The sequence below is a fragment of the Symsagittifera roscoffensis genome, unplaced genomic scaffold (assembly GCF_963678635.1).
Source record: "Symsagittifera roscoffensis unplaced genomic scaffold, txSymRosc1.1 SCAFFOLD_570, whole genome shotgun sequence".
Lineage (NCBI taxonomy): Eukaryota > Metazoa > Xenacoelomorpha > Acoela > Convolutidae > Symsagittifera > Symsagittifera roscoffensis.
This window is the reverse complement of record NW_026971406.1, coordinates 1-24,033: the sequence shown is the minus strand read 5'-3', so window position 1 is coordinate 24,033 and position 24,033 is coordinate 1. Positions and strand designations below refer to the sequence as shown.

General features: G+C 47.5%; 2 protein-coding genes across 2 annotated transcripts in view; both read right to left on the bottom strand.

Annotated features, from left to right (window-relative positions):
- LOC134856434 (uncharacterized) overlaps nt 1–22,492 on the bottom strand; it is a 28,589-nt gene extending 6,097 nt beyond the window's left edge. The window contains exons 1-2 of the mRNA XM_063872715.1: nt 22,266–22,492; nt 21,881–22,191 (exon numbers count right to left, since the gene is read on the bottom strand). Coding sequence (XP_063728785.1) covers nt 21,881–22,191; nt 22,266–22,476 — 522 coding nt within the window. The 5' untranslated portion in view covers nt 22,477–22,492. The remainder of the gene's footprint in view (nt 1–21,880; nt 22,192–22,265) is intronic.
- Nucleotides 22,493–23,087: 595 nt separating this feature from the next.
- LOC134856433 (uncharacterized) lies at nt 23,088–23,762 on the bottom strand. Its single transcript, XM_063872713.1, has one exon. The coding sequence runs from the start codon at nt 23,760–23,762 to the stop codon at nt 23,088–23,090; it is 675 nt and encodes a 224-aa protein (XP_063728783.1).
- Nucleotides 23,763–24,033: the final 271 nt, after the last annotated feature.

The window sequence follows — 24,033 nt, the reverse complement described above, 5'->3', positions numbered from 1 at the left end:
GACAGGAACGTGCAAACCTTCCGGTTGTACCGTGATAGCTTTTTAAGAAAACTCGAGAAAATTTCCTGGTACGCTCTCCGAACGAGGCTTAGCTAACCGAGTAAAGGGGGGCAACTAGGGGGACAAAAACACGAGCAAAAAGACAAAAAGCAAAACAAAAACCAAAAAAGAATAGAAAAAGGAACAAAAACCATAAAACGAAAAAAGACAGTGACTTTGACACCAGATTAGTTGGATCAAACCTTTATATTAATTAAATAGTATACCCATACTGTTTTACAAGTTCGATCGGTTCGATCAACCTAGCAATTTAAACCAGTAAACTGAATAAAGTGCCCGAAGTGGGGCGTTGTCAAGGGTTTTCAGATAGCTTGGAACTTAGCTGGACCAATAGGAGACTTGACTGGAAGAGGTGACCAGCCGAGTGGGAAAGTGGTTCAGGGACACTTGAGCTGAACCAATAGGAGACTTGACTGGAAGAGGTGACCAGCCGAGTGGGAAAGTGGTTCAGGGACACTTGGCTGAACCAATAGGAGACTGGACTGGAACAGGTGACCAGTCGAGTGGGAAAGCAGCCAAGAAGGATTTGGCAATTCTCGAGTTCTCAAGTTGGGCAGAACGGGTATCGTTAGAATCCACATTACATTATAGGAAATAAGTGTAAAATTGGATAAGCGAAATCCCCCAGTTTTGAGGAACGTTTTTACTTGAGCAGGCCTGGAAACAGGTCTACGGTTTTCTCTTGAGAGGTTTAGCACCCGGCGCTTAAAGTAATTTTTAGGCTTAAGAAGGGGGGCTAAAAAGGGGGGAGGTTAGAAGGGGGACTGGTTAGGCTAGAGGTTGGCGGTTGTAAATTGCAAAAAGGGGGAAATTAGAGTAACTAATTAGTCGACATCGTTGACTTAGTTACATTAGAAATTAATACGCGTTGGTAATATTAGGTGGAGATCCAAAATCCAACTCGAGTTAAGGCTGGTACGCTGGTTGGTTTGGTAGGGGGGACCGGATATAGACAGCTTTTGTGATACCCCATAAGATCACTAGTGGGGGGAGGAAAACGCGTGGCAATTAGGTACCAGACATTTTTTTTTAGACGAAAGGTAGACATTGGTCACCTTTAAATTTTAGGTGGGCTCATTTTTCTGTTTTTATTATTTTTCTTACTTAAAATTTTTTGTTGCATTTTATTGAGGATTTGTGTTTGGTTTTATACGAACAGGTGATCACAAGATACCTGCGCACCTACATTGAAATAGAAACAACCAAAAAGAAGAGGGGGGTCAGCATTTGGCTTTTAAGAGAGGGTTTTTGGGAAAATTTTACTAGAGCTTGAGTGGTGGTACAAGGTACGGTGGTTCAAGAAGACCCTACAACGAGGAAGACACTCCGTGACGAGTATTGGGACAAGACCGAAGAAGTCTTGGGACAGAGCAGTCTTGGGATAGTGGTCTTGGGACAGGGTCTTGGGACAGTGGTCTTGGGACAGGGTCTTGGGACAGTGGTCTTGGGACAGGGTCTTGGGACAGTGGTCTTGGGACAGTGGTCTTGGGACAGGGTCTTGGGACAGTGGTCTTGGGACAGGGTCTTGGGACAGTGGTCTTGGGACAGTGGTCTTGGGACAGGGTCTTGGGACAGGGTCTTGGGACAGGGTCTTGGGACAGGGTCTTGGGACAGTGGTCTTGGGACAGGGTCTTGGGACAGGGGTCTTGGGACAGTGGTCTTGGGACAGGGTCTTCGGACAGTGGTCTTGGGACAGTCTTGGGACAGTGGTCTAGGGACACTAGTCTTGGGACACTAGTCTTGGGACACCAGCCTTGGGACACTGGTCTTGGGACACTACCCTTGGGACACTAGTCTTGGGACACTAGTCTTGGGACACCAGCCTTGGGACACTGGTCTTGGGACACTACCCTTGGGACACTAGTCTTGGGACAGTAGTCTTGGGACACTAGCCTTGGGACACTAGTCTTGGGACAGTAGTCTTGGGACACTGGTCTTGGGACACTACCCTTGGGACAGTAGTCTTGGGACACTAGTCTTGGAACAGTGGTCTTGGTACAAGGGTCTTAGGACACTAACGGAGAGTACTGTGATAGTGACGAATAGTCTTGGGACGGTATAGAAATTGAAGTCAAATTACAACAAGTGCGTTTTAAGACAGAATAAGACAAATCGAAATAGGTAGGGTTAAGACCAAATTAAGGAAAATTTTTCGGAGGTTTTAGAAAGAGAATTAGATAAGGTTTTTAACACGTTGTACAGAATTTGTTACCACAAAAAATATTTTTTTTACCCTTAGAATAGAATCGTGTATATAATAAAATTGTAAATAGAAGCAGTTGTAAATAGAAATAATGAGGCGGAGTAGGGTACCGGTGCTCGAAAAAAGGTCAAGTGGATCAAACACGAAATATAATTCATCGCTGCGCGGAACGACATCAACGGGCCCAAAGATAACGAAGACGAACTTTTCAGTTAACATGGTCAGCACAAGGAGTACAGCGGAGAACAGGGCGAAAGAGGGCACGGAAGGGGAGCGAGTAGAACCCACCATCGAGATTGATCTAGAGACACCCGATCAAAGTGTGGATGAAACAAGGAAGATGGCGACAGAGTCAACTCCAATGCCCAATGCAGAGGAACCGAACCAGAATCCCATAGAGTTCTCACCGATAGATGACGCGGAAAATGCAATAGGCAACACCGAAGAAACGGTGAAAGAAGACTCTCAAGTAAAGAGGACATCTTTTACGGAAAAATTGGGAATAATGTTCGGAATAAAAACAAAAGAAAACGTGACTGAAGAACCAAAAGCAGAAAGAGCACGAACGTTTGGGACAGTGAGCACGAAGACCTCAGAAGCCAATCCAAGAGAGGAACAAGCTAAAGCAGAGGCTACGGCCGAAGAGAGACCGACAGCTGACCATGAAGAGACTAACATTGAGCTGGGTGACTTGTTGGCGAAATTAAATCAGATTGACAAAAGACTTAAGCACAGTGAAGAAGACAGAGAGGTGATAAAAAAGGGGATAAGATACAACAAGCACGAGTATCTAGACAGTTATTTTAACCTAGCTAAGGCAACAGATGAGAGACTCAAGGAAATGTCAGATAAGGTAGAAGCCACCAATGAAGAACGAGAAAAGAACATCAAAACAGACATGCAGCAGTTGAAGAACCGATATGATGATGTCAACAGCCAATTAGGGAGCCTGGAAAGGAGAATGGACACAATGAGCAGGAGTCAAGCCGAGAGTTCGTGTGAAATACAGGCAAAGTTGGATGCAATCTTGAGAGGTTCTACTCCACAAGAAAGACCGGCAGCGGATCGTACGCAAGGCACCAGAGTTGACTTTGCAGAACCACAAAGGAACAAACGACAATCGACACCGTTGCCCTTAACCAGGGGTGCGATAAGCATAGCACCAACAGCTGCGAAAACAATAATGAAGAATGGAACGTCGAATACAACGACTGCTCCGGGAGATTCAACAGCTAACAGCAACACAGGACCGGATGCTATGACATGGGCCAGCACTTGGGAGATGATGAACAGGACTCTAGAGGCCTTCGCCACGAGGAACACTGACTCGAGCGACAGGAGAGAGGGAAAATCAAGAAAGACATTCAAGAAGCCAAAAGAATTCAAGGACGACTCCGATGGATGCATTGACACTTGAGTGGAAGTGATGAGATTACATCTAGAACAAGATAACTTGAGTGACGAAAGACAAGCATGTACAGCCATACTGAGCAACTTGGAAGGAACGGCATTAAAATGCGTGGTCGCAAAGAAGGAGGAAGAACGCGACACCGCGGACAAGATCTTCGAGATATTGCTGAATCGGTTCGGGTCAGGCATGAAGGGTCACCAAGCGATGATGCGATTTGAAAAGAGAAGGCAGAGGGACGACGAGTCAATAGATCGGTTCCTAGATGACCTCGAGAGCTTGAGAAGGAGGAGTGACCCAGAGGAGTCGACAAATAGACGGAACTTTAGCATTGCCTCGAAGTTCATCGATGGGGTGAAAAGTGATGACTTAAGGACAATGTTAGCAACATACTACACATTGTCGAAGGACAGCGCACCCACCCCAGAAGAAATGAGACAGAAATCAAGAGAATACATGCTGATGAAACCTAAGAAGTACTCATATTCCGAAAACAGGAACACGCAAGGGGGAAGCCAACCCCAGAGGTCATCATGGTACAAACCTAGAGATGATATGGACAAGCGCAGATCATGCGCGAACTGCGGGTCAGCGGATCATCATGTGGCTGACTGCACAACGTACAAACAAGGCATGAAGAGCCTAGGTTATGCACCGGATGAAGAGGATATGAGCCAGATGGAGGAACACGAGTACTATAACGGCTTAATCATCAAGATAGGCGCCAGATGCTTCTTCTGTAACCAGGAGGGGCACTTCAGGATGGATTGTCCCTTGTTCTGGGAAGCGGTCAAGGACCAGAATCACCCCAAACATAAGTTGGCATTAGCGGCGGTGCAGAATCAGCGGAACAGGCAAAACGAGTTTGAATCTAGGAACTTGGGGGCACCAAACACCGAATTGCCGACGAAGACAGTGAAAGCTGTGACACATGTTAGCGGTGCGTTAGAGTCCGCGGCCGGAAGCTCTCTAGAGATAAATTATGAGAAAGCGGCGACGGAAGCAATTGCCAAAGTGAAACAAGATCTGGCTGCGAAAGAAATAGAGCAACGACTAAAGTTGGAGATCGAAAGACAGAATTTTAACGAAGCATTAACCGGATCGAACTCAATACCAGAGGCTAGAACGGGCTCAATGAAGACCGGGAATTGTAACACCGTGAAAATGGTGACAGGTAAACCTTTTGGAATATCGAAAATCGGAGCAAGAATAATGTCGATAATCACAGTGGGCGGACACGAGGTAACCAGAAACTTGAGCGAGCCGAGCGACCAGACGATAATGCACATTGACGTGTATGCAGACTACTTGAGTGGAATAAGTCCACAAACGACTTCTAGAGCGCTCAGGGCACTACTCACGAGAGGGGGCAGCAAATCGGTACGTGTTGATAATAGGTACACTGAAGCTTATGGTCCACACGAGGTCATGCTAAATATAGATGGAATCAACATCTATACCAAGACGATGATAACATGCGACGAAGACCTAATTGGACAAATCTATGTAGGGAAAGAAGAATTGAAAGTAAGATCGATCGGACACTGTGCCATGCTTGAAGAAGATGCAATGCACATCGGGACGGAAGCAGACGTGACAGGGCACGTGCTAGACATAAATGGCAAAAAGACTCAGTTGCGTGGATTACTTGACACGGGAGCAGTCTTGAGCGTCATACCAATCGAAACATGGGAAAAGATGGGCTTTGACAAAGGTGACTTGATAGACTCGAGAATACGGCTGTCAGCTGCAAACAAAGGGGCCCTACGGGTGCTGGGCAGGACGCCGATAATAGCCCTCAATTTGGGGGAACGTAACCTGTGGATGAGCTTCATCGTGGTAGAAAACCTAGATGAATCTGACCAATTCATTTTGGGCAGAGACTTCATCAGGAATTTCGACGTAACGATTGATCTAAATAATGCAATGTTCAGGATACGGAACCCGGATAGGAGGTACGCAATCAAACCGGTAAATTTAATAATGGCGAATGAAAACAAAGCACCGGTATTCTTGAGTAGGAGAGTGAGGTTAAAAGCTAATGAAGCGGCAATCGTAAGCTTGAGGATGAAAAATTATAATGAACTAAGTGACAACAAGCAAGTGTGTATAGTTCCGAATCCCAATAGTCAAAGCGCTGCTGTTTTAGGAAGATCATTTTCGAAAACGAAGAGCGGCCTCTGCGTCAGTGTCTTGTTGAATACCCTTGATATACCGATCACGATACAGAGAGGGAGGAAGCTGGGATATGCTTTACCGGTTAAAACTCGATATGAAACAATTGAAAACTCAAAACAAAATGAAGTTGTTGATTGTCCCAACCACAGGGACAAAATTTGTATCTTGAGACGATTGCAGAGAATAAAAGATTCTTCAGGTCTTATCAAATCACTTAAGTCAGAAACGGACGATGGGCTTTCGAGCTGTTCGAACTTTCCAGAGCGACCCACACTAGATGAAAAGCAAACTGATAAACCGGTTCTGCCGGAGATTGAACATTTAAGGGGCAAACTGAAAGATGAACAGCTCGAAGCTATCAAGGACGTACTAGAGCGAAACGAGGAGGTCTTTTCAAGGCATAAGGCGGATATCGGGTGTTGTAATTTTGTTGAACATGAAATTGAACTTGAGGAAAACGCGGTACCACACAGGGAGGGGGCGAGGCGCATGACCCCACACAAATCGGACGCGTGTAGAAAAGAAATCGAAACGTTACTAGAGTATGACATGATAGAACCATCCAAGTCACCGTGGGCGTGTGGAGTAGTGATGGCCAAAAAGAAAGGCGACCAGTTAAGGTTTTGTTGTGACTTTCGATACCTGAACTCCGTCACGGTGAAGGATGCCTATCCCATACCTAGAATTGATGAGAGCCTCTCGAAGTTAGGTGATGCGAAATTTTTTACGACTCTTGATTTAGGCTCGGCCTTTTGGCAGGTACCATTAAGGAAGCAAGACAGGGACAAGACAGGGTTCGCCTGCGAGTTGGGTCTGTTTCAATGGAAACGGATGCCGTTTGGACTCTGCAATGCAACAGCCACGTTTCAGCGGCTGATGGCACACGCGTTGATAGGCGTGACGAAGAAGTACGGCAACCTGGTAATGTGCTACGTGGACGACGTGGTAATAGCAACGCCGACACTAGAAGACCACATCGAGAGGCTTGACGAGGTGTTCGCGTGCATGAAAAGATCGGGGCTGAAGTGTAAACCATCAAAGTGCGAGATACTCAAGGACTCGATTAAATACTTGGGAAGGATGGTAGATAAGCACGGCATCAGACCTGATCCAGACGCCGTGGAAGCAGTCCTAACCTGGAAATCACCGAAGACGGAGCACCAGCTGATGAGCTTCCTGGGTTTCGCCAACTATTATAGAGAATTCATCAAGGGCTATGCGGACAAGGTATACCCGATGCAACAACTAATGAGACATAAGGGCAAGAAGTTCACGTGGAACAACGCGGCAGAAGAGTCATTCCAGAGAATAAAGAAAGAGCTATGTGAGGCACCAGTACTGGGTATGCCGACAGAGAAGGGGATGTACGTGCTAGACACGGACGCGTCAGTAGTCGCTATTTCTGGGATTCTCCATCAAGAACAAGAATGGAATGGGAAGACAGTCTTGAGACCAATAGCATACGGGAGCAAGGTCCTAAGTGACACAGAAATGAAGTACGGAGCACCGAAAGCAGAGATGTTCGCGGTGGTCACCTTTGTCGAAAAATACAGAGCATACCTAGGCAGTGAGCCCTTCAAGCTGCGAGTCGACAACCGAGCACTAAGCTGGCTGAAAACGTACTCAATGGACCAGAGCTATATTGGGAGGTGGATAGTTCGCTTGGATGGATAGAACATGATAATTGAGCACAGAACACGAGATAAACATCAAAATGCTGACAGCTTGAGTAAGAAGACGGAGTTCTACGAGAGGCAAGAACAAAGAGAGGCGGACAGACCTGAGATCAAAGACGGCTTCTCCTTCATGGACAAAGAAACGTACGACAGTCTTCCACTCACGAGATGGCTGGACAAATCAGGCAAACCGATTGAAGATCATCCCGAATTGCCGAAAGAGCCTCTTGAAAAGACCATCTTGAAGAAAAGCAGAGGGATTCCGATAGGAATAATGCTCAAGTCCAAGATCGTGAGGGAAACACTTAAGGCAAAAGGTTATGATCTCATCCTGGTAGAGGAGGGAACGGTCCGAATAGATGAAGACTTAATGAGGTTGCTTGAGAAACTATCAGATGACAAGCCCGTGATCCAAGGGAAAGGTCAGGATGCACCGGAACTAACCATACTTCGGAGAGAAGAAACAGTGAACAATACTGACGTCTCAAAAGGAAGCATCACTGATAGCAAGGAAGTTGTGCGATCACTAGTTGAAAAAATCCCCGACAAAATTCTGGAGCAGACAAAAGTCAGGGATAAGAAAGTAACATTCAGAGAAGAAGTTGAACACCTGGGACTAGATCAAGAGTCCGGGGAGTGGTCCAGATTCATGGAAGAAGACGAAACCGGAGAAGGGAAATTGTCCGGGGAGCGTGAAGAATGGGATGAAGACTCGGATGAGAGCAGCGAAGACCAAGACAGTCTATGCATGATACTGGCGGAAGAGAAGATAAGACAGCACGACAGGGAATTACAGACGGATCCATCTTCAGGGACGTACAATCTGGAAATACAAGAGGTACGAGGTGGTGAAGAGCTCGAGAAAATAGCAGTTTCAAGAAAACCACTAAGGGAACTATCGTGCAACTCAAACGTCAGAACGAATCTGGTACCAGAAGACGACATGAAAATCGTGAAAAGGATGATATGTGTGAAGCTGAGCGATGACATCCACAACCCTGGTGAAATGAATGGACAGATCATGGCGCTAAAGGAGCACGTTAAGGCGAGATACAGGCTGTCTGACCTAATAAGGGCCCAGAAGAATGACAAAATGACAAGTAACCTCTCCAAATGGATCCATTCGGGAGTCAAGGAGAAGGGGGAACTTGAGGAAGACAGCTACAAGATCTTGAGCCAGTTCTACAAAGAAAAGAGAGATTTACTTTATCACACAGCTGAAGGGGTGGTAGCGTGCAAGAGAAGAGATGAGGAAAAAATATTACACAAACACAACCTCATCATACTACCACAACTGTACCAAACGGAAGTGCTTTTCAGATCACACGACCAGATGGGCCATCAGGGGATAGATAAAGTACAACAAAGGATACTTCACAGGTTTGACTGGCCGGGAATGAGAAAAGCTTGCGAGAGGTGGGTGAATGCCTGCCTAGCATGCCTTCAAGTAAAAGACCCAAGGAAGATGAAGTTTCCCCTCAAGTCTGTCGAGAGTTCGGAATTCAATGAAGTGGTGCAGATAGACCATCAGAAAATCTGCATGACGGAGTCGGGTTATAACCAAATACTAGTTATAATAGACCACTTCACCAAGTTGGCGGAAGCGGTTCCGTGTCAGACAGCCTCAGCAGAGGAGACATGTGATCACCTGATAACGCATTGGATATCGCGATATGGTTGTCCAATGACTTTCCAGTCAGACAACGGCAAGGCTTTTGTGGGGGACTTGACAAAAGAATTGATGAAGAGATCACACATTGCTCAAGCACACTCGACGACCTATCATCCACAGACCAATGGGTTGGTAGAGAGACAGAACAGGACACTGGTCAACATGCTCAGGGTGTACTGCTCGAGATACATGACGGACTGGGACAAATACCTGCCACAAGTAGTAGGAGCCTATAATAGTACTCAGCACTCAACGACGGGTATCAGTCCTTTCATGATGTTGACAGGCAGGGAAAGGGCAATGCCTCTAACATTCTTCTACCCGGAGTACGAGGGGAAGAGGACGTCACCTCAAGCATACGTGAAGGAAGCGATCAAAAGACAACAAGAGCTAAACGAGCTATGTCGGAGAAACACGGCGCAAGCGCAAATGAGGCAACGCAAGAAATATGACGAAAAGATACTAAGAGCAAAGCCATACGAAGTGGGCCAATACGTGTGGGTCTTCCAAAATGTCATACCGCCCAAGGGAACAAAGAAACTACTCAAGAAATGGAGAGGACCGTTCATGATTACGGAAGTACATCAACAAGGACGGTTCTATCGCTTGAGTACAGGGCGAGCAGCACATTACGAAAATCTGAAGCCTCATGTCCCGTCCCCGGAGGACTGGTGCCTACCAAAAGACATGGAAGGTCTTGAGTACCTGGTGGTGGAACCAGCGTGCGAAGTGAATGAGAAAGGCACTAGAGAGAAAAATGATGGTAATGAGAACTTGAGTTTGGACGACAACGAAAAGATAGAAGTGGAGTCGGATGCAGGTTCATTTGTAGAAGAAGACTGGAACGATCCCGAGCAAAACGAGGTACCGAAGTGGATGGAACCGGATCGACCAACACCACCGGAAACCAGGACGGGCAATCGTAAACGAACAGGTATGAGGTACAATAGGTACGGGGATGACTTCTTGATCGATAAGATACAGCCAGACAAGTTGGGCGATGAACTACTAAGCGCAGGCGAACTGGAGGCCGAAGAGGAATGGCAAGTGATTGACGATGGTGGACATTATCCGCAGGATGATTACTCGACGCCAGAATTGGAGACGGATCTCGAGCAGAGTGAAATAGAAAGGAGGGAGAACACGAACTTGAGGATTCTAGAGTGGATGCGTGATGTCAAGGACGAGAGCCGCGAAGGACAAAGCATTCAGCAAATCGATGTATCAGCAGCAAATTACATGAAGACAGAGGACCCTCTTTTCGGATGGACAGCAACAGACAGGCCACTGGACATCCCTAAGGACAATTCAGACCCGACTACATCGACGGGGACGTCGATAAATATTTTTGTCCGGGGAGTGGGGGTAGGACTTACCCACACCGAAAATTTGATGATAAAGAAGCTCAAGGAAGTGAGGGAAACAAGCGGATTGGAACTGGAGGAAGAAGAACCAGAGCCTACCATAGGAAGGAATTTCAAAACGAAATTCGAAATACCCAATGAATACTCAGAGAACATCATGATAACGGATAGCGACTTCATCCTGTCAAACAGGACCAGCGCGATCTGCATCACGGCGGACATGAGTTTCAAATCAAGATTGGAGGCTGACTTCAAAAGAGAGTACCAGAACGTAGAGTTTCTGTTTAGGCAGAGGCCAGGACTGGGAGGCATGGCAGCGCTTCCACCGTCAGTGGCACAGGTCCCGGGCAAATACCTCTGCTTCCTAGTAACGAGAGTCAACGACAGAAACACAATTGATCCCGAACACGTGATATTGGCACTGACAAGACTACGTGACTTCATGATTGAAAGAGGAATAGTGGAGGTCTCGATGCCGGTGTACGACCCAAACAGGGGCAAACTGAGCTCGAGGGAATTGTATGCTATCCTACATGTGGTCTCTGCAGAAACAGAGATAATGGTGCATCTTCACAAGAAGTACTACTTGAGCATCGCCTGAGTCGGGTACATGGAGGTATCAGGTCGGGTGTGAGGGAGGAGTCTTGAGTTAGGTACTGGGGTGCGGCGCAGGTAAAAGGATCTTAAGATGTGATTGGCATGACAATTGAATTTTAAAAGAAAGAATTGATGGTGCTAAAACATAAAATGAATCTGCATGTTCTTAAAGGAAAATCCAATCGAATTGCTTTAAGTGATATGAGAATGATAAGATTTTAACCATATGGGTAGAAAGGGGGTCTCTAGGTTGGGAACGTGACATGCTAAGTTTTAATAAGCTTTCTGTTTTCAGATCGAGTTTGAAAAACAAAGTTGAAAATCCAACTACACTCAAGCGAGAAACAAAAAGAGAGAATCTTGATTGAACACGCGATAATCCGAATCTACAGCAAGTAGTTGCAAGAGAACATTTCTAGAGAATTCTTGAATTGGGTAATACTTGAGTTGGTAAGGTAATTCTTGAGTTGGTAAGGTAATTCTTGAGCTGGTTAACATCTACCTATATACATCCCGAAGTTGCAAAAATGGCAGACCGATTCTGGAACTCCGTGCCCGCGGCTCTGAAGAAGCCCACTCTTGACGAGCTGTACAGACGCTTGAGGGACCTGGACTACACCCAGATAGACGAGAGAATGGCGGTGATGCTGAATGCGATCCTCCAGTTGGAGGACCAGGGTGAGTGCAGGGAGTCTGCGACGGAGGCTGTCTTGATGGTCGGCTACACCACCGAGGGCATATCAAATCGAGAACAGACCAGATGGTTATCTTGGAATGCGGATGGAGGAGTAAGGGGCTTTGACTTGGCAAGAAATCCTGGCCTGAGTAACAACACCGAACACGGCGCAGGAGAGTTTCCGCTACCGACGAGACCAACAGCAAGATCCACAGGCCAGAGCTCGAGTAAGGTGCCGTCGATGTCGCGAGCGCAACAGACGACAGAGGCATATCCGGATCTGGGGGTCCTAAAGAAAGAGCTTGAGAAGGCGCTGAAGGAAAAGAATAAAGCGAACCTCGATCGGGATCAGGCGAAGCTGGATAGGGAGAAGCTTCAGCTGGAGAGGGACCAGGCAGTCGACGAGCGAGATCAGACGTTGAAATTACTTGAGATGCTGAGGGCTGAACATCAGCAGGAGCTAAGGGTGCGGGAGAACGTCGCGAATCGTGATCAACTAAAGTCGGAGTTGGAAAGGATAGAACAGCGACAACGCGAGCTTGACGCACAAAAGGGAGCCAGGTCTAACGAACGAGTGGTGACAAGCTCGAGGCCGGAGTCGCGCATGGAGGTGGATGAAGCTCCCAGGGCTAGAGGACGGTTCAACCTTGACCGCGAGGCCAGGGAACACATGAGTGAAGGCTTGGAGGTCTGGATACCGAATGACGTGACGCCTTCCTTGCGCAACCTAGAGACCCAACCTGTACGCCCTCTGATGGATGTGGTATTACCCGGATATACCCCAACCTCGACCTCGAGTGGCAGCCAGGTGAGTGGCGCCTCATCGCGCCTGAAGGAGCTGGGCGAGAAATTGCAGCAGCAGAGTCGTGAAAGATCGACAAGGCCAGAGCTTCCCCCAACTTGGAGGGAACAGCCGGTCAGAAACGTCGTGATCGCGAGCTATAAGAAGAATACAGAAGGGAACTACCACAGGCACAATCGGCTGGACTGGAGTGCGGAACAGGGAACCAGGAGGGACTGCTTCCATGACGCAGCCTGGGTGGAGTATCTAGCGCCACCTCGTGTGCCAGAGGGTGCGGTTCACCTAATTATAGGGGATAGCCTGGTGCGGGTGTTGACCCAGATACGGTCCCATTGGCAAACAGGAGTCTTGAGTTTCGCTGGAGCTGCCACGCCACAGATGTTGGCAACCCTGGACATGCTAGGGATGACCAAAGTTTACACAGTGACCCTGATGGTTGGGACCAACGACGTGTCAAGGGGAAAAGCGAGGAAAATAACGAGGCTGTGCGACAAGATGAGCTGCCTTCTTGAGGAACTAAGGATCCAGATGGACCCCATCCTGCTGACGGTATGCACGGTCCCCTACAACATGACGTTTGATCAGCACGCCCTAGAGATGAACCAGAAGGTGCGGAGCCTGAACAAGGCGATCCGAGACATACACCGAAAGAGTGTGCTTCCTCTCAGGCTGCTGGACATAGCTGAACGCATGGAGAACAAGGGATTCCCTGAAGACACCTCGAAAGATGGAATCCATTTCGATAGGCCAAGGGGAGCGGAGTGGCTGAACGACGTCTTCCAGGAACATATAAACACGCTAGAAGCGGACCTGCTGGAGACAGCCCAATTCACTTTAGGACCACCTCCCAACCCACCATTCCTTGCCTCGAGGGCCTTGGCTGGTCGCTTGGGAGCGAGAGTTGATACTAGGGACAGTTCAAGGAGCAATCAGACCCGATTGCAGAGTGCCACACCAATGGAGTCGGAGGAGGTAGAGTCATCAACACCTCCGGGCTCGGCGATGTCCTCTGTGGTGGTGGCAGATGGCAGGAGAGAAAAGAAGTCTATGGAGACTGCCCGCTTGAGATATCCTGAGAAGGTGAAGGAACTGGATCTAGAGAGTTTGGAATGCAGACGAGAGTTGGCGGAAACCCTGGGGATCGAACGAGTGTCGCACGAGGATTTGAATAGACATCATTGCATAGACTGGTTGAAGGCTCATGAGGCGCACTTCTCGAGGGCGAAGTTGATGGAGACCACAGACCTGACGGGAATTCCCACAAAAACGATCATGGGACCCATTAATTACAGACCTCTCAAGCTGCTGGGGAGTCCGGGACTTATAGCAGAACCTCCCAAGCACCGAACCAGCATCGCCAGAATCAGGTTGGCAACCCCGGCACAGTTGAAGGTGGTAGACAAGCTACTCAATCCGGGAGGAACGGGATTGCCAGACGCCGCTTACGAAGGCTCGAAATTGGCGGAAGATCCCAGGTATGGGAAGCCCTGTGGTGGCACCCAACTGGCCAAAACTCTGGCAGTTTACGATAGAACAGATCCAGCTGCGGCAAGAGTAGTCATTGTGGCGGGATCGGACTTCGAAGGAACGTCTCCCAAGTTGTTCTGGCCGGAGACTCTGGTATACTCCTTGCCAGGAGCCGAATTGAATCAGATGTTGACTCTAGTGGTGGCAATAAAGTCGGAGATGCCCTGTGAACCTGAGCTGCTATTGTTTGCAGGAATGAATGACCACCTGCATGCGATGGGACTTCTTGAGCAATTGAAGGGCAAGGAGGTTCCGACATCAAGGAAGATATGGGAGGCCATTCAGGCGTTATTTGCGGCGATGAATGAGGTACAAGAGAACGTAGCCTCAAGATTTGGGTCCAAGACAAAGGTGGTGTTTACCACATCCCCAGGATACGCAAGCATGCCACCCGCCCTACAATTCGTGTACGCGGTCTTGATCTTGATAGCAGAAGGGAGTGAATGGCGGATTCTGATGGCAGCCCCCAATCGAGAGCTGGAGCCAGTGAACTTGAGACTTTACAAATCAGAATTACCAGCGGCATGGGCTGACATATCTCATGCGCTGAGGGGCTTTTACGGACTAGCCGACGTCTTGATTGTGTTGGATGAGGTACTCTTGCTAGAGATATCGAACTTTGCTAGACAACTCAAGTTCAGCCCAGTCATCGGGGACGATCACACGGCGATAAACCAGTTGACGGCCAGCCTGTGGTTCCGGTTTATGGAGGTGAAAGTCGCAAATTCCACCAGCAAGTCTAGAGGTCCCAGCAACGAGAGGAGAAATGTGGTCGAGACGGAGAAACAGTTAGAATCGATGAAATATCGCTTGACTCAAGAGAATGGCTGGTGGCCATTCCTGACACCAAGGCTGGAGAACGTCACGAATAAAACGAGGGAAGAAGCACCACTCCTCGTGAAACAAATCTGGAGTTTCCTAGAGAAGCAACTGGAGCTGGCCGAGGTAAGAGACATGACGGTGGCTAGATTTGTCTCGGCCGCCAATGAAGTGACAATCGCAGGGTTCTGGAGAGAGCACGCCAAAGGCGAATTGAAGACTCGGAGGGATTACGAGATTCTCAAGTTCTTGAGTCCTTGCTGGGAGAAGGAATTCTTGGCAGGAGTATTCGGTACCACGGCGACTATCTTTGGAGCCTTCGTGCAGGAGATACTGGGCATGCCCATCAGCCTGCTCTTGGCCCTGTATTTGGTCTACCCCAGGTACTTGTTCAACATGGGCCCAGCATACATGTTTAGTCGAGGAGTGGAGACACTTCGAGTTGATGGGTATCTGGCGCTAGTACTCTTGACCCATGGGGAATTGGTGTCGTTTCATCGGTTAATGGAATATGGAGAACCTCTGTCTATGGGGAGAGTCCACACGAGTATTGAAACCAGCTCCTACAAGTGTGCCGCAGGGTTGAAGACACTGCTGGTGCAATACCTCATGATGCAGAATCGATACATGACGGGTGAAGATGAGAACCCAACCTCGAGAGAAGAATGGGAGAAGGCGAACAGAGGGATGCCTCTGTTGACGGACCTGTGCCTGGCAATGAGGTCGGACCCAATGGGGATAATCCGAGGTCTGGAGGAGGTGGTGACCTGCATCTATGGTCCAGCAGTGACGTACGCGTTTCCAGATCCCCTGGTGATAACGTATCGTCACTCGGTGACGCACTTGAGTCTCATCAGTGTACTGGATGGTACAGCGCTGAATTGGTGTCAGCAGGAGGTGCTCAGGGCGCGAATGAGCAACACGGTACTCTTTGGAAAGGTGAAAGATGCCGAGCTGATAGTGTGCAACTTCAGGGGTCAAATGCAATGTAGAATGGGAGGCAAGCGAGAGGGTCCCATTGAAATGTATCCCAAATTCTGGAACTTGAACCCATTGACGGCGGACGGACGAGAAATCTTGAGAATTCCTGCCTGGAAGGAGTGCTTCGCACTGGTGAAGAGGGAGCTGGAGACCATAATGGAGAAAGAAATCCTCCCGGCCACCATGCCTGAGTTCCCAATAGTCAGGAGGATGACCTTAGGAATGAATAGTCCCTTGGTAGTTCCCTCCATAATGGCGAGGATGACGGCGGAGGAAATGCAGAAGGATTTCACTGATGGCTGGGACCCCCTGTTCATTGGCTACACGGCGGCGGTCTACTTCCATACCAGCGAGATGAAGGTAAACTCGTGGACGACGCAAGCAAAAAAGAGTAGAGGTTCGCAGCCCCCAGGGTATGAGGTGAGGAAGGTCTTGAGAACTCTTGAGAAGGAGGGACTTGAGAACATGTTGCCCATATGGGATGATGGCAGGATGATCGTGATGGAGGGGCACGTCGCACTGGTGGACGACATGAAATTTGCCACGAGAAAATATAAGGCGCCCTATGGCTTGGAACAGGTGGAAATAAGACAGGAAGGAACAGAACTAGATGCAGCAGGTCAACTGCACGTAGCACTGACGGAATACAAAAAGCTGGATCCTGCGACACCATCACCACTGTCCGTGGACACACCTGGAGACAAGAGGAGCGGACCCGTCGAGGACCGATTTAAGAAAATTCTCGAGAGAAGGAGACATGAGTCAGAAGAAGAGAGTATGGATGAAACTCTCAGTGAAGCTGGTGAAGACATGGAAGTGGGGAATACGCCTGAACCAGGGCCATCAGGGGAGGAGCTCACCACTCAAGAGCTGTTGAAAGATTTGAGCGAGGAGAATTGGGCAGATACTGCCACACCACCCCTGATTCCGTCTCCGCGGAAGAACCTAGAGTTGCCATTGGCAGGTGAGACCTTCAATATGGGGATATTACTCTTGAGCTCGGAGGAAAGGGAGAAGAACACGTTCGAAGGGAACAGGGACATATTCTTGGGATCTCTCGAGGATGACGCTTGGCAGGAGTTCCTGGAGGAATTCAATCGAGAAGTGGGCAGCGAGACGACGCTGGACAAGTTCAAGAAGGAACTGTGGGACGCAGTAGTGAGATTCGGGGAACCGCTCCTGATAGGAACGGGCCTGGATGAGAAAGCAAGAAAAGAGCTGCTGAACAAGCTAGTGGAGATGAGGAACGCACGATCGAAGACTAGAAAAGAGAAATGTGAGGACAGCTCTACTCTGAAACAAAAAACTGTGGATAAAATGGTTGATGATATAAAAAGGGATAAGGTTGGGACTAGTAATATGATTAAAAGTACTAATATCCTTAAGGCTCGAGCAGGGGGGAGGCAAGAGTTGGAAGGAGTGGATGGAGAGGTCGAATCAATGATGATAGCCACAACACCCTCGAGCAGAGATGTGAAGACTCGCAAGAGGAAGAGAGAAGTGGAAGGATGGGGTAGTCCTTCAGTGGATGCTGTTTCGGAAGGAAACTTGAGAGAGACGGCGCCCATCGTTTTGGCCCGATGCAAGACGGCGGCATACAAGAATAGCTCGGAGCTCAGGAAACCACTTGAAGTAGAAGAGGAAATAGAGGTTTCCACCAGTTCGACGTCAGAAGAAGACTTCAAGCCTCAGAAGGTAAACGTGAAGAGAGGTTCAACGAACGGACAGGTAGGGGAAGTGGAGATCGGCAAAGAATGGATCTCGAAGGCACATCAGGACATGGGCAAACAAGTGACGAGTGATCCATTGGAGAGGAACAAGACGAGGAACACTTCCCGGACGTGGTGGGTGGCCCTCGAAACATTGAAGGAAATGGAGGACTGCTTGAAGAAGTTGGACAGTGGAATAGCTCGCAGGCGACGCAATTGGGCCACCCAGCAAAAAGCCGAGGTTAATAAGATAGAGATGGCAAGTCATCTGAAGAGGTCCTGGCAGAGATGTTGAAGGATCATTTTGAAGAGGCGATGAGAACATCCTCATCAGCACCGCCACTAATGGCGAATCCCTTCGTTAGAACTGCGGGACAATTAATGTTCACCTGGAGTCTGGTGGGAATAGAGTTGGAGACATTGACCTCGTATGACAGGCTGAAGTTGGGAAGCAAGAAGCTAGAGGTGTATCAGGCACTGATGCAACACGTGGCCAGGGACAATTCAGGCTTGAGCCTGGCTAGAAGAAAAGATGCCACATGTTTCTTGAGATGGACAATGTCAATGATGTCTGATAGCACCATCCTGGCATGCCACCAGAGAGCAAGTGGAAGTAAAACCATGGAGAGAAGAGTCTCAACGATCATCTTGAACGTATATCAGAGTACAGGAATAGAGAAAGAAGATGGTTCCAGACTATCCTTAGAGAACCATCGAAAGCTGGACGAGGTACGGAGGTTCTCTAATAAGAAGTTCGAGGAAGAAAATGATGTTCACCGTAACCTGGCCTCGTCAGAACAGTACTCGAGACTCAGTGAGAAGGGGGAATACCAATATGTGTCTGGAGTGATGGGAATAGCCTACAATCCCTTCTTAGACTCGGAAGCTGGAGGAGCCCACAGAAACCATGAGGTAGCGGAGCTACTGAAGTTTTGGACAGAAAGAATAATGGAGATAGACGCGGTGGAGAAAGAGGGGCCGAGCCTGGGCCTGATTCTTGAGAAAACACCAGAGGTGATAAGCATACCGCGCTCAAACAAGAGAGTTGAAGTGAACATGGGCGGTGGAGATGGCTTGTTAACCACGAACTTGGGAGTGATATGGAAGCTACTAAGACCCTCCTGGTGTCCACATCCCCATGCGAGTCTAATCGAGGAAACCACCGAGCGAGTGAGGTTAGCACCAACGGAAGATGAAGATCTGGCGAAGTTGAGTGTGCTACATAAGCTAATCTCACCCCAGATGCAAGAGCCAAGCGAAAGGACGAGCGACCCCGGGTCAGCAAAGAAATTGGAGCCGGGTAGCTGTCTGGATTCGACGTGTGGGAACGGAGAGCACATCTGCGATGGACGGTCATGCGTCAGAATACTGTCGTTTCAAAAAGAAGACCTGGTCTGTTGGTTCGAAGACATCACAGAAAGGGAGAAAAGTGAAGTGCAAATAATAGCGGAATGTTACGCGAGAACCACGGTGAATATAGCGACAGCTCTCGGATTCTTCTCGAGAATGTGTGGTCTGCAGGCACTGGAGAGACTGGAGTCTGAACATCATTTAGTGACGGCGTTGAGCGTAGAATCATGGCCCGGGGTGTTGCAGGTGACTCAAAAACACATCCGGAGCTGGAAAGTTGGTCTTGAGGCGGAAATGGGATTTCCCCTGAGCGAAGCTTATGGCTTGCCATTGAACGCGAAATCGCTGATAGGGTCAATGATGGCCAACTTGTGCGGAAGTCACTACCCGCTACACATGGCGATGGTGGAAGTGTCCAGCCAGAGAATACTGGTGGACAAGGCCTTCTCAGTGCCCAAGTGCGTGAGGTTGGCTCGGATGTCGCATCACTCGCACAAGTTGTTGAGAAAAATCAAAGGGACAGTACCAAAAGAATTGAGAGATGACTTAAGCGAAATCTGGGGAGAAGATCTTCTGAAGTTGGAAAGAGAAACCACAAGCGATCACGAGAGACAAAACGTGATCGGGAAACCTGTGGGAAGTACTCCGAACCTGGAAGACAACGACACGATGCACGAGAAAATGATGGAGCTTGAGCCTCTCTTGGAAGCCTCAGGGGAGCGTAATCTCAGGAGCATTGAGATCTCTCATGGGGAATGCCCATGCCACTGTTTGGCACAAACGGTGTGGTATCCAGATCACAAGAACCTTTGCCTGGTGTGGGATGTGGAAGAGATTCGGTCGATCGGACTACCGGATCACCGGCAGAAGGTGACGCTCTTAGTAGTGAGTACGATGTTAGCTCTGAGATGGATAGAAGAGAATATAACGAAGTATCGGGAGGCGACGACGCCAACGGCTGAGTCAATATACGCGATAGACTACAGCAGGAGACTCGAGTTGTTTGAGACTGCGCGCAAAGTATTCGCCATACCGACGGAAGTCAGGCACGTATGGAGTCGCTTGAGGTACTTTCCATGTTTTCGGGCGACACTGACGTCTTGGTTGTACAGGGCAACGAAAGATCACATGAGAAAACATCAAAAGGAGTATCGACAGTTCCAGGCCGAGATTGGGCCGGAAGCTTTCAAGAGACCCCTGCTAACCCATCGTAATGCGATCACGACGGGATGGAAGAGAGTGGGTAAGATGTCTAGAGACAATACCAAAGCGAGGGAGTCGATACTAGAGGAAGACCTGGCGAAGAACGTGAGCTTGAGCCTGCACAACTCCTTTTGCTTGAACCGAGAAGCTAGGGTGAAGGCACTACCCAACCAAGCAAAGAGATTGCAGGAGCAGAGAGAATGGATGCGATCCTATGAACAGCTGAAGGCTTGGGAGGAGATTGTGATTAGTTCCGATGATGAAGAGGAACTGTTGAGACAGTTTGCCGCATCTAGCACTTCAGGATGCAGTACCTCCAAGGCGAAGAGTACGAGATGAATGGGCAAATCGGATGGATCTTGAGTCTTGAGAGGGAAAGGGGGCTTGAGTGTGAATCCGAGTGAAACTTGGATTCACGAAAAAGAAATTTTAACAAAGCAAATATTGTTACTAATATACTATATCTATTATATAAATCGAAATGCTGCATGACAATTTCCTGATTGAATAGGACAAAAGAGATTTTAAAATGATTGGCTTGAAGAGCGAAAATTCAAGGGTGCAGGTGTGTGCAGATTTTGATTGCTGTTTAGCAATAGTGTGAAAATTTTACATGGCTGTGAATTTTGGGGTGTAGATAAGCTTAAGTCTGCTGCAAACTTCTGTAAATGACCACTGGCACTGTATCTTGAGCAACACTCGGTTTTCTGGGACTCACTGGCAGAAGACAGCACGCGATGAGGACATCGATCTCGAGTCCGGGGAGTATGTGCCAGTCGGTCATATTTGGAAGTTTGACCTTGAGAAGAGCAGAAAACACTTGATTTTGGAGTGAAATTTAAATTTTTAAAATTTCGAATGGAACATGTCATGCATGATTTTCTCGCGAGAACTGAAAATCAGAAAAAGAAATCAGAACGATTAAGACACACACGCGGGAAAGTTGTCATATAAAAACGAGTGGGAAATTGCTATTCGCAATTTCCATCATAGTGAACAAGAGTAGAGCTGTCCTATCTGAAATAGAAGACAGAGTATTCCCGAGAGAGTAATTATTCGAACTGGACCAGAGTGAACCTTCGACGGAAAGGTGGACAGCTTGAGTGTCCCAATGGTCCACATAAAACTTCGTTCTTGAGTTCAAACTTACCATTACCATTCAAACTGATAAACATTGAACTTATCTAGTTATTTTAGTTAATTCTAGAGTTGCTCACCCATTTAATTACTTCCTGTGCTTGAGCGCATCAACATGTGAGTCCTTAATTTAAAATTCTAGAGTGTGTTTTATAATTGTTATGTTGAGGTAAGGCGAGTTTTAGGTTGATCCATCTGAAATGGATCAAAGTTCCACTGTCTAATAAAAAGTAACTTAACGGATTGTTCCAACCCGGTTTTTAACGGCGTTCATGTATTTTGGGTATCTAGAGACCTAAGTATGGGGACGTTTCTAATTCTAGAGTGGGGGGATATTTTAGTAGTAGCCTTTAAGCTGTAACGGGTCGTAGTCTCATGTCACAAGCGAACCGAATTGGCTCCGACTGATTTGAGGCGGAAAAACACAAGAGATAGTGTCCCTGACTCCTGAGCCAATAGTTATAGGGCCTATTTTTCTTAAGCCTCATGTGTGACTGTAGTAGACGAATGTTACATACCTTTGGTTCTTCAATTTCCTTCTTCCTAGCAGGAGGAGATTTCTCCGCTTTCTCTGGGCCTTCGCCTTCTCTGTCTTCTTCATCGGTCTCGATGATTTTCTTCTTGGTCCCAGCTACTTTCACCAATTTCACAGGAGAAGCCTCGCTTTCTTCGTTCATATCTTCTTCATCGTCCATACTCGCATCATCCATGTCATTGAAAAACATGGTACTCTGAGTTCCCATGACGTACACTGGACCATTTCCTTTTTTGAGAACAAGCTTGAAGTCTTCGGAGGTTTTCAGCTGGATTTGAATAGTGTCCGTCACTCCTGGTGTAACAGACTAACATTGTAAAGACATGCTTCATAAATATTGGTTACTATGAAACGATTGCCTCACCCACCTTTCTGCAGGACACAAAAAACACAGCTGACATCTTCTCCATCAACGTCCGTATGCTCTATGTTTACAACATTCAGCTCATTTTCTTTGCTGCTATCACCAAGGAAAACATTACTGAAGCTTAAAATGCGATCATCTTCGTCGTCACGTGCCCATTGTTTAACTTTGTTGGCCTTGTCAAGAGTCGCACTCCAGAGATAAAATGTTTCCATTGCACTGGATATCAAACTCACTTAAATATGAAAACAAACAGTGTTGCATCGAGCTTTTCATGTACGCTAGCAGGAAGACCATTTAAAAACGAGAAAGAATGTTAGTCGTTCCAACCGTAACACACGGCGAGAGAAAAAAGCGCTTAACGCCATTGGCTCAAAGCTAGAAAACAAATTGTGCCATTCTGCCAGACTGGCACAGCACAACCTTCCGGCAGAACACGAAAGAACAATAAAAGGCCTTAACAACGAAAAAGTGCTGCGAAGGAGGGTCAAAATATTTGAGAAATTTTCTATTGGAGGTCCTTCGTAGCTTCTAGGGCGCGAGATCGTTCCTCCAAGAACTTCTTCAACTGTTTGATTTTTGGCACGTCACTTCCCGCGCAGGAAAGTTCCCATTGTCTTCTAGTTTCAGGATCTAATTTCTTGGCCAAAACGTGAACCCAGATCAAATCGCATTGATCAATTTTTAGTCCAAGTCCTGTCAGTGCCATCGTGTTTTCCGTGTAGGTGTTAATCAAGCGACGTATTGCAGCGGATGACTCATGCTTCATTGGAGTGAATTCAAAAATTGCTTCCAAGTGAGCGTGTGAGATCATCTTGACATCAGCTTATCGATCCTTTAGAAGTTCCCTTGCGACTGAGTAGTTCGCGTTTGTAGTAGGCAAGTGGGATAGCAAACGAAACGGTTCATCCTTGAGGGCACCCTTTAGGTATTTCTGAACATCAGACAGCGATGCATTTGAGTGAACTGCTCCATCAAAGGAATCTAAGAAAGGTAGCCATTGATCATACCTTCCGCTAAATGCTGGCGAATTCAGTTTCGGCAACTTCAGCCAAGTATCTTGGTTTCGGCCAGCACCACGTTGGGAAGTGGATTTGTAGGATCCTGTTCCGCTTGCGCTGTCGTCATCTTTGACCGATTCAGTTGAATATTTTCCTCGGTCATCTAAAATAGTTGTGATCATTTCCATCAAACAATCTACTTGAAGGTAGATTTTCTCAGCTTCTTCCAATTCAACTTCAAGTGCATCTTCATCGTCGTTTAGAACATTTGAAATTTGCTGACTAAGCTCTTCTAGGTCCTTTTTCTTTCGTTCGCACATCGTCAGATTGGCCTTGAGAGTTCCAATTTCCTTGTAGATTAGAGCAGATGCCTCTTTGTTGAAGATTGCTGAGACGGCATTTTCCGATCGGGTAATGACACCGATGTTAGCACTTCTTGATCGCTTCAAAGCAGGAAGAGTGAGCGTCACGTTGCTCATGTCACTAGCAGGTGATGACATTTTTAACTTTTCTCTTTGTTTCTAATCTTTGGTTCGTTCGTGAGTCGCGTTGCACCAAAAATGTTGTGCAGCAGAAGTTGGGAAACGAAAAATCACCAATCCGACTGAATAAAACTAGTGATTCGCAAAGAGTGTAAATTATTTCATGAGTTATAGATAGACGTCAATTGATTTTTGTTAAATGCGGTTTTAAATAAGTAAATCAGTTCAATCGTAGATTTAGTTCAAGTAGAAAGCTGAGATGTCTTTTTTAGGCTTCAACATTCCGCCT

What these genes read in the sequence shown, in the direction of transcription:
- LOC134856433 (XM_063872713.1), bottom strand. Translation starts at nt 23,762, where the DNA reads ATGTCATCACCTGCTAGTGACATGAGCAACGTGACGCTCACTCTTCCT.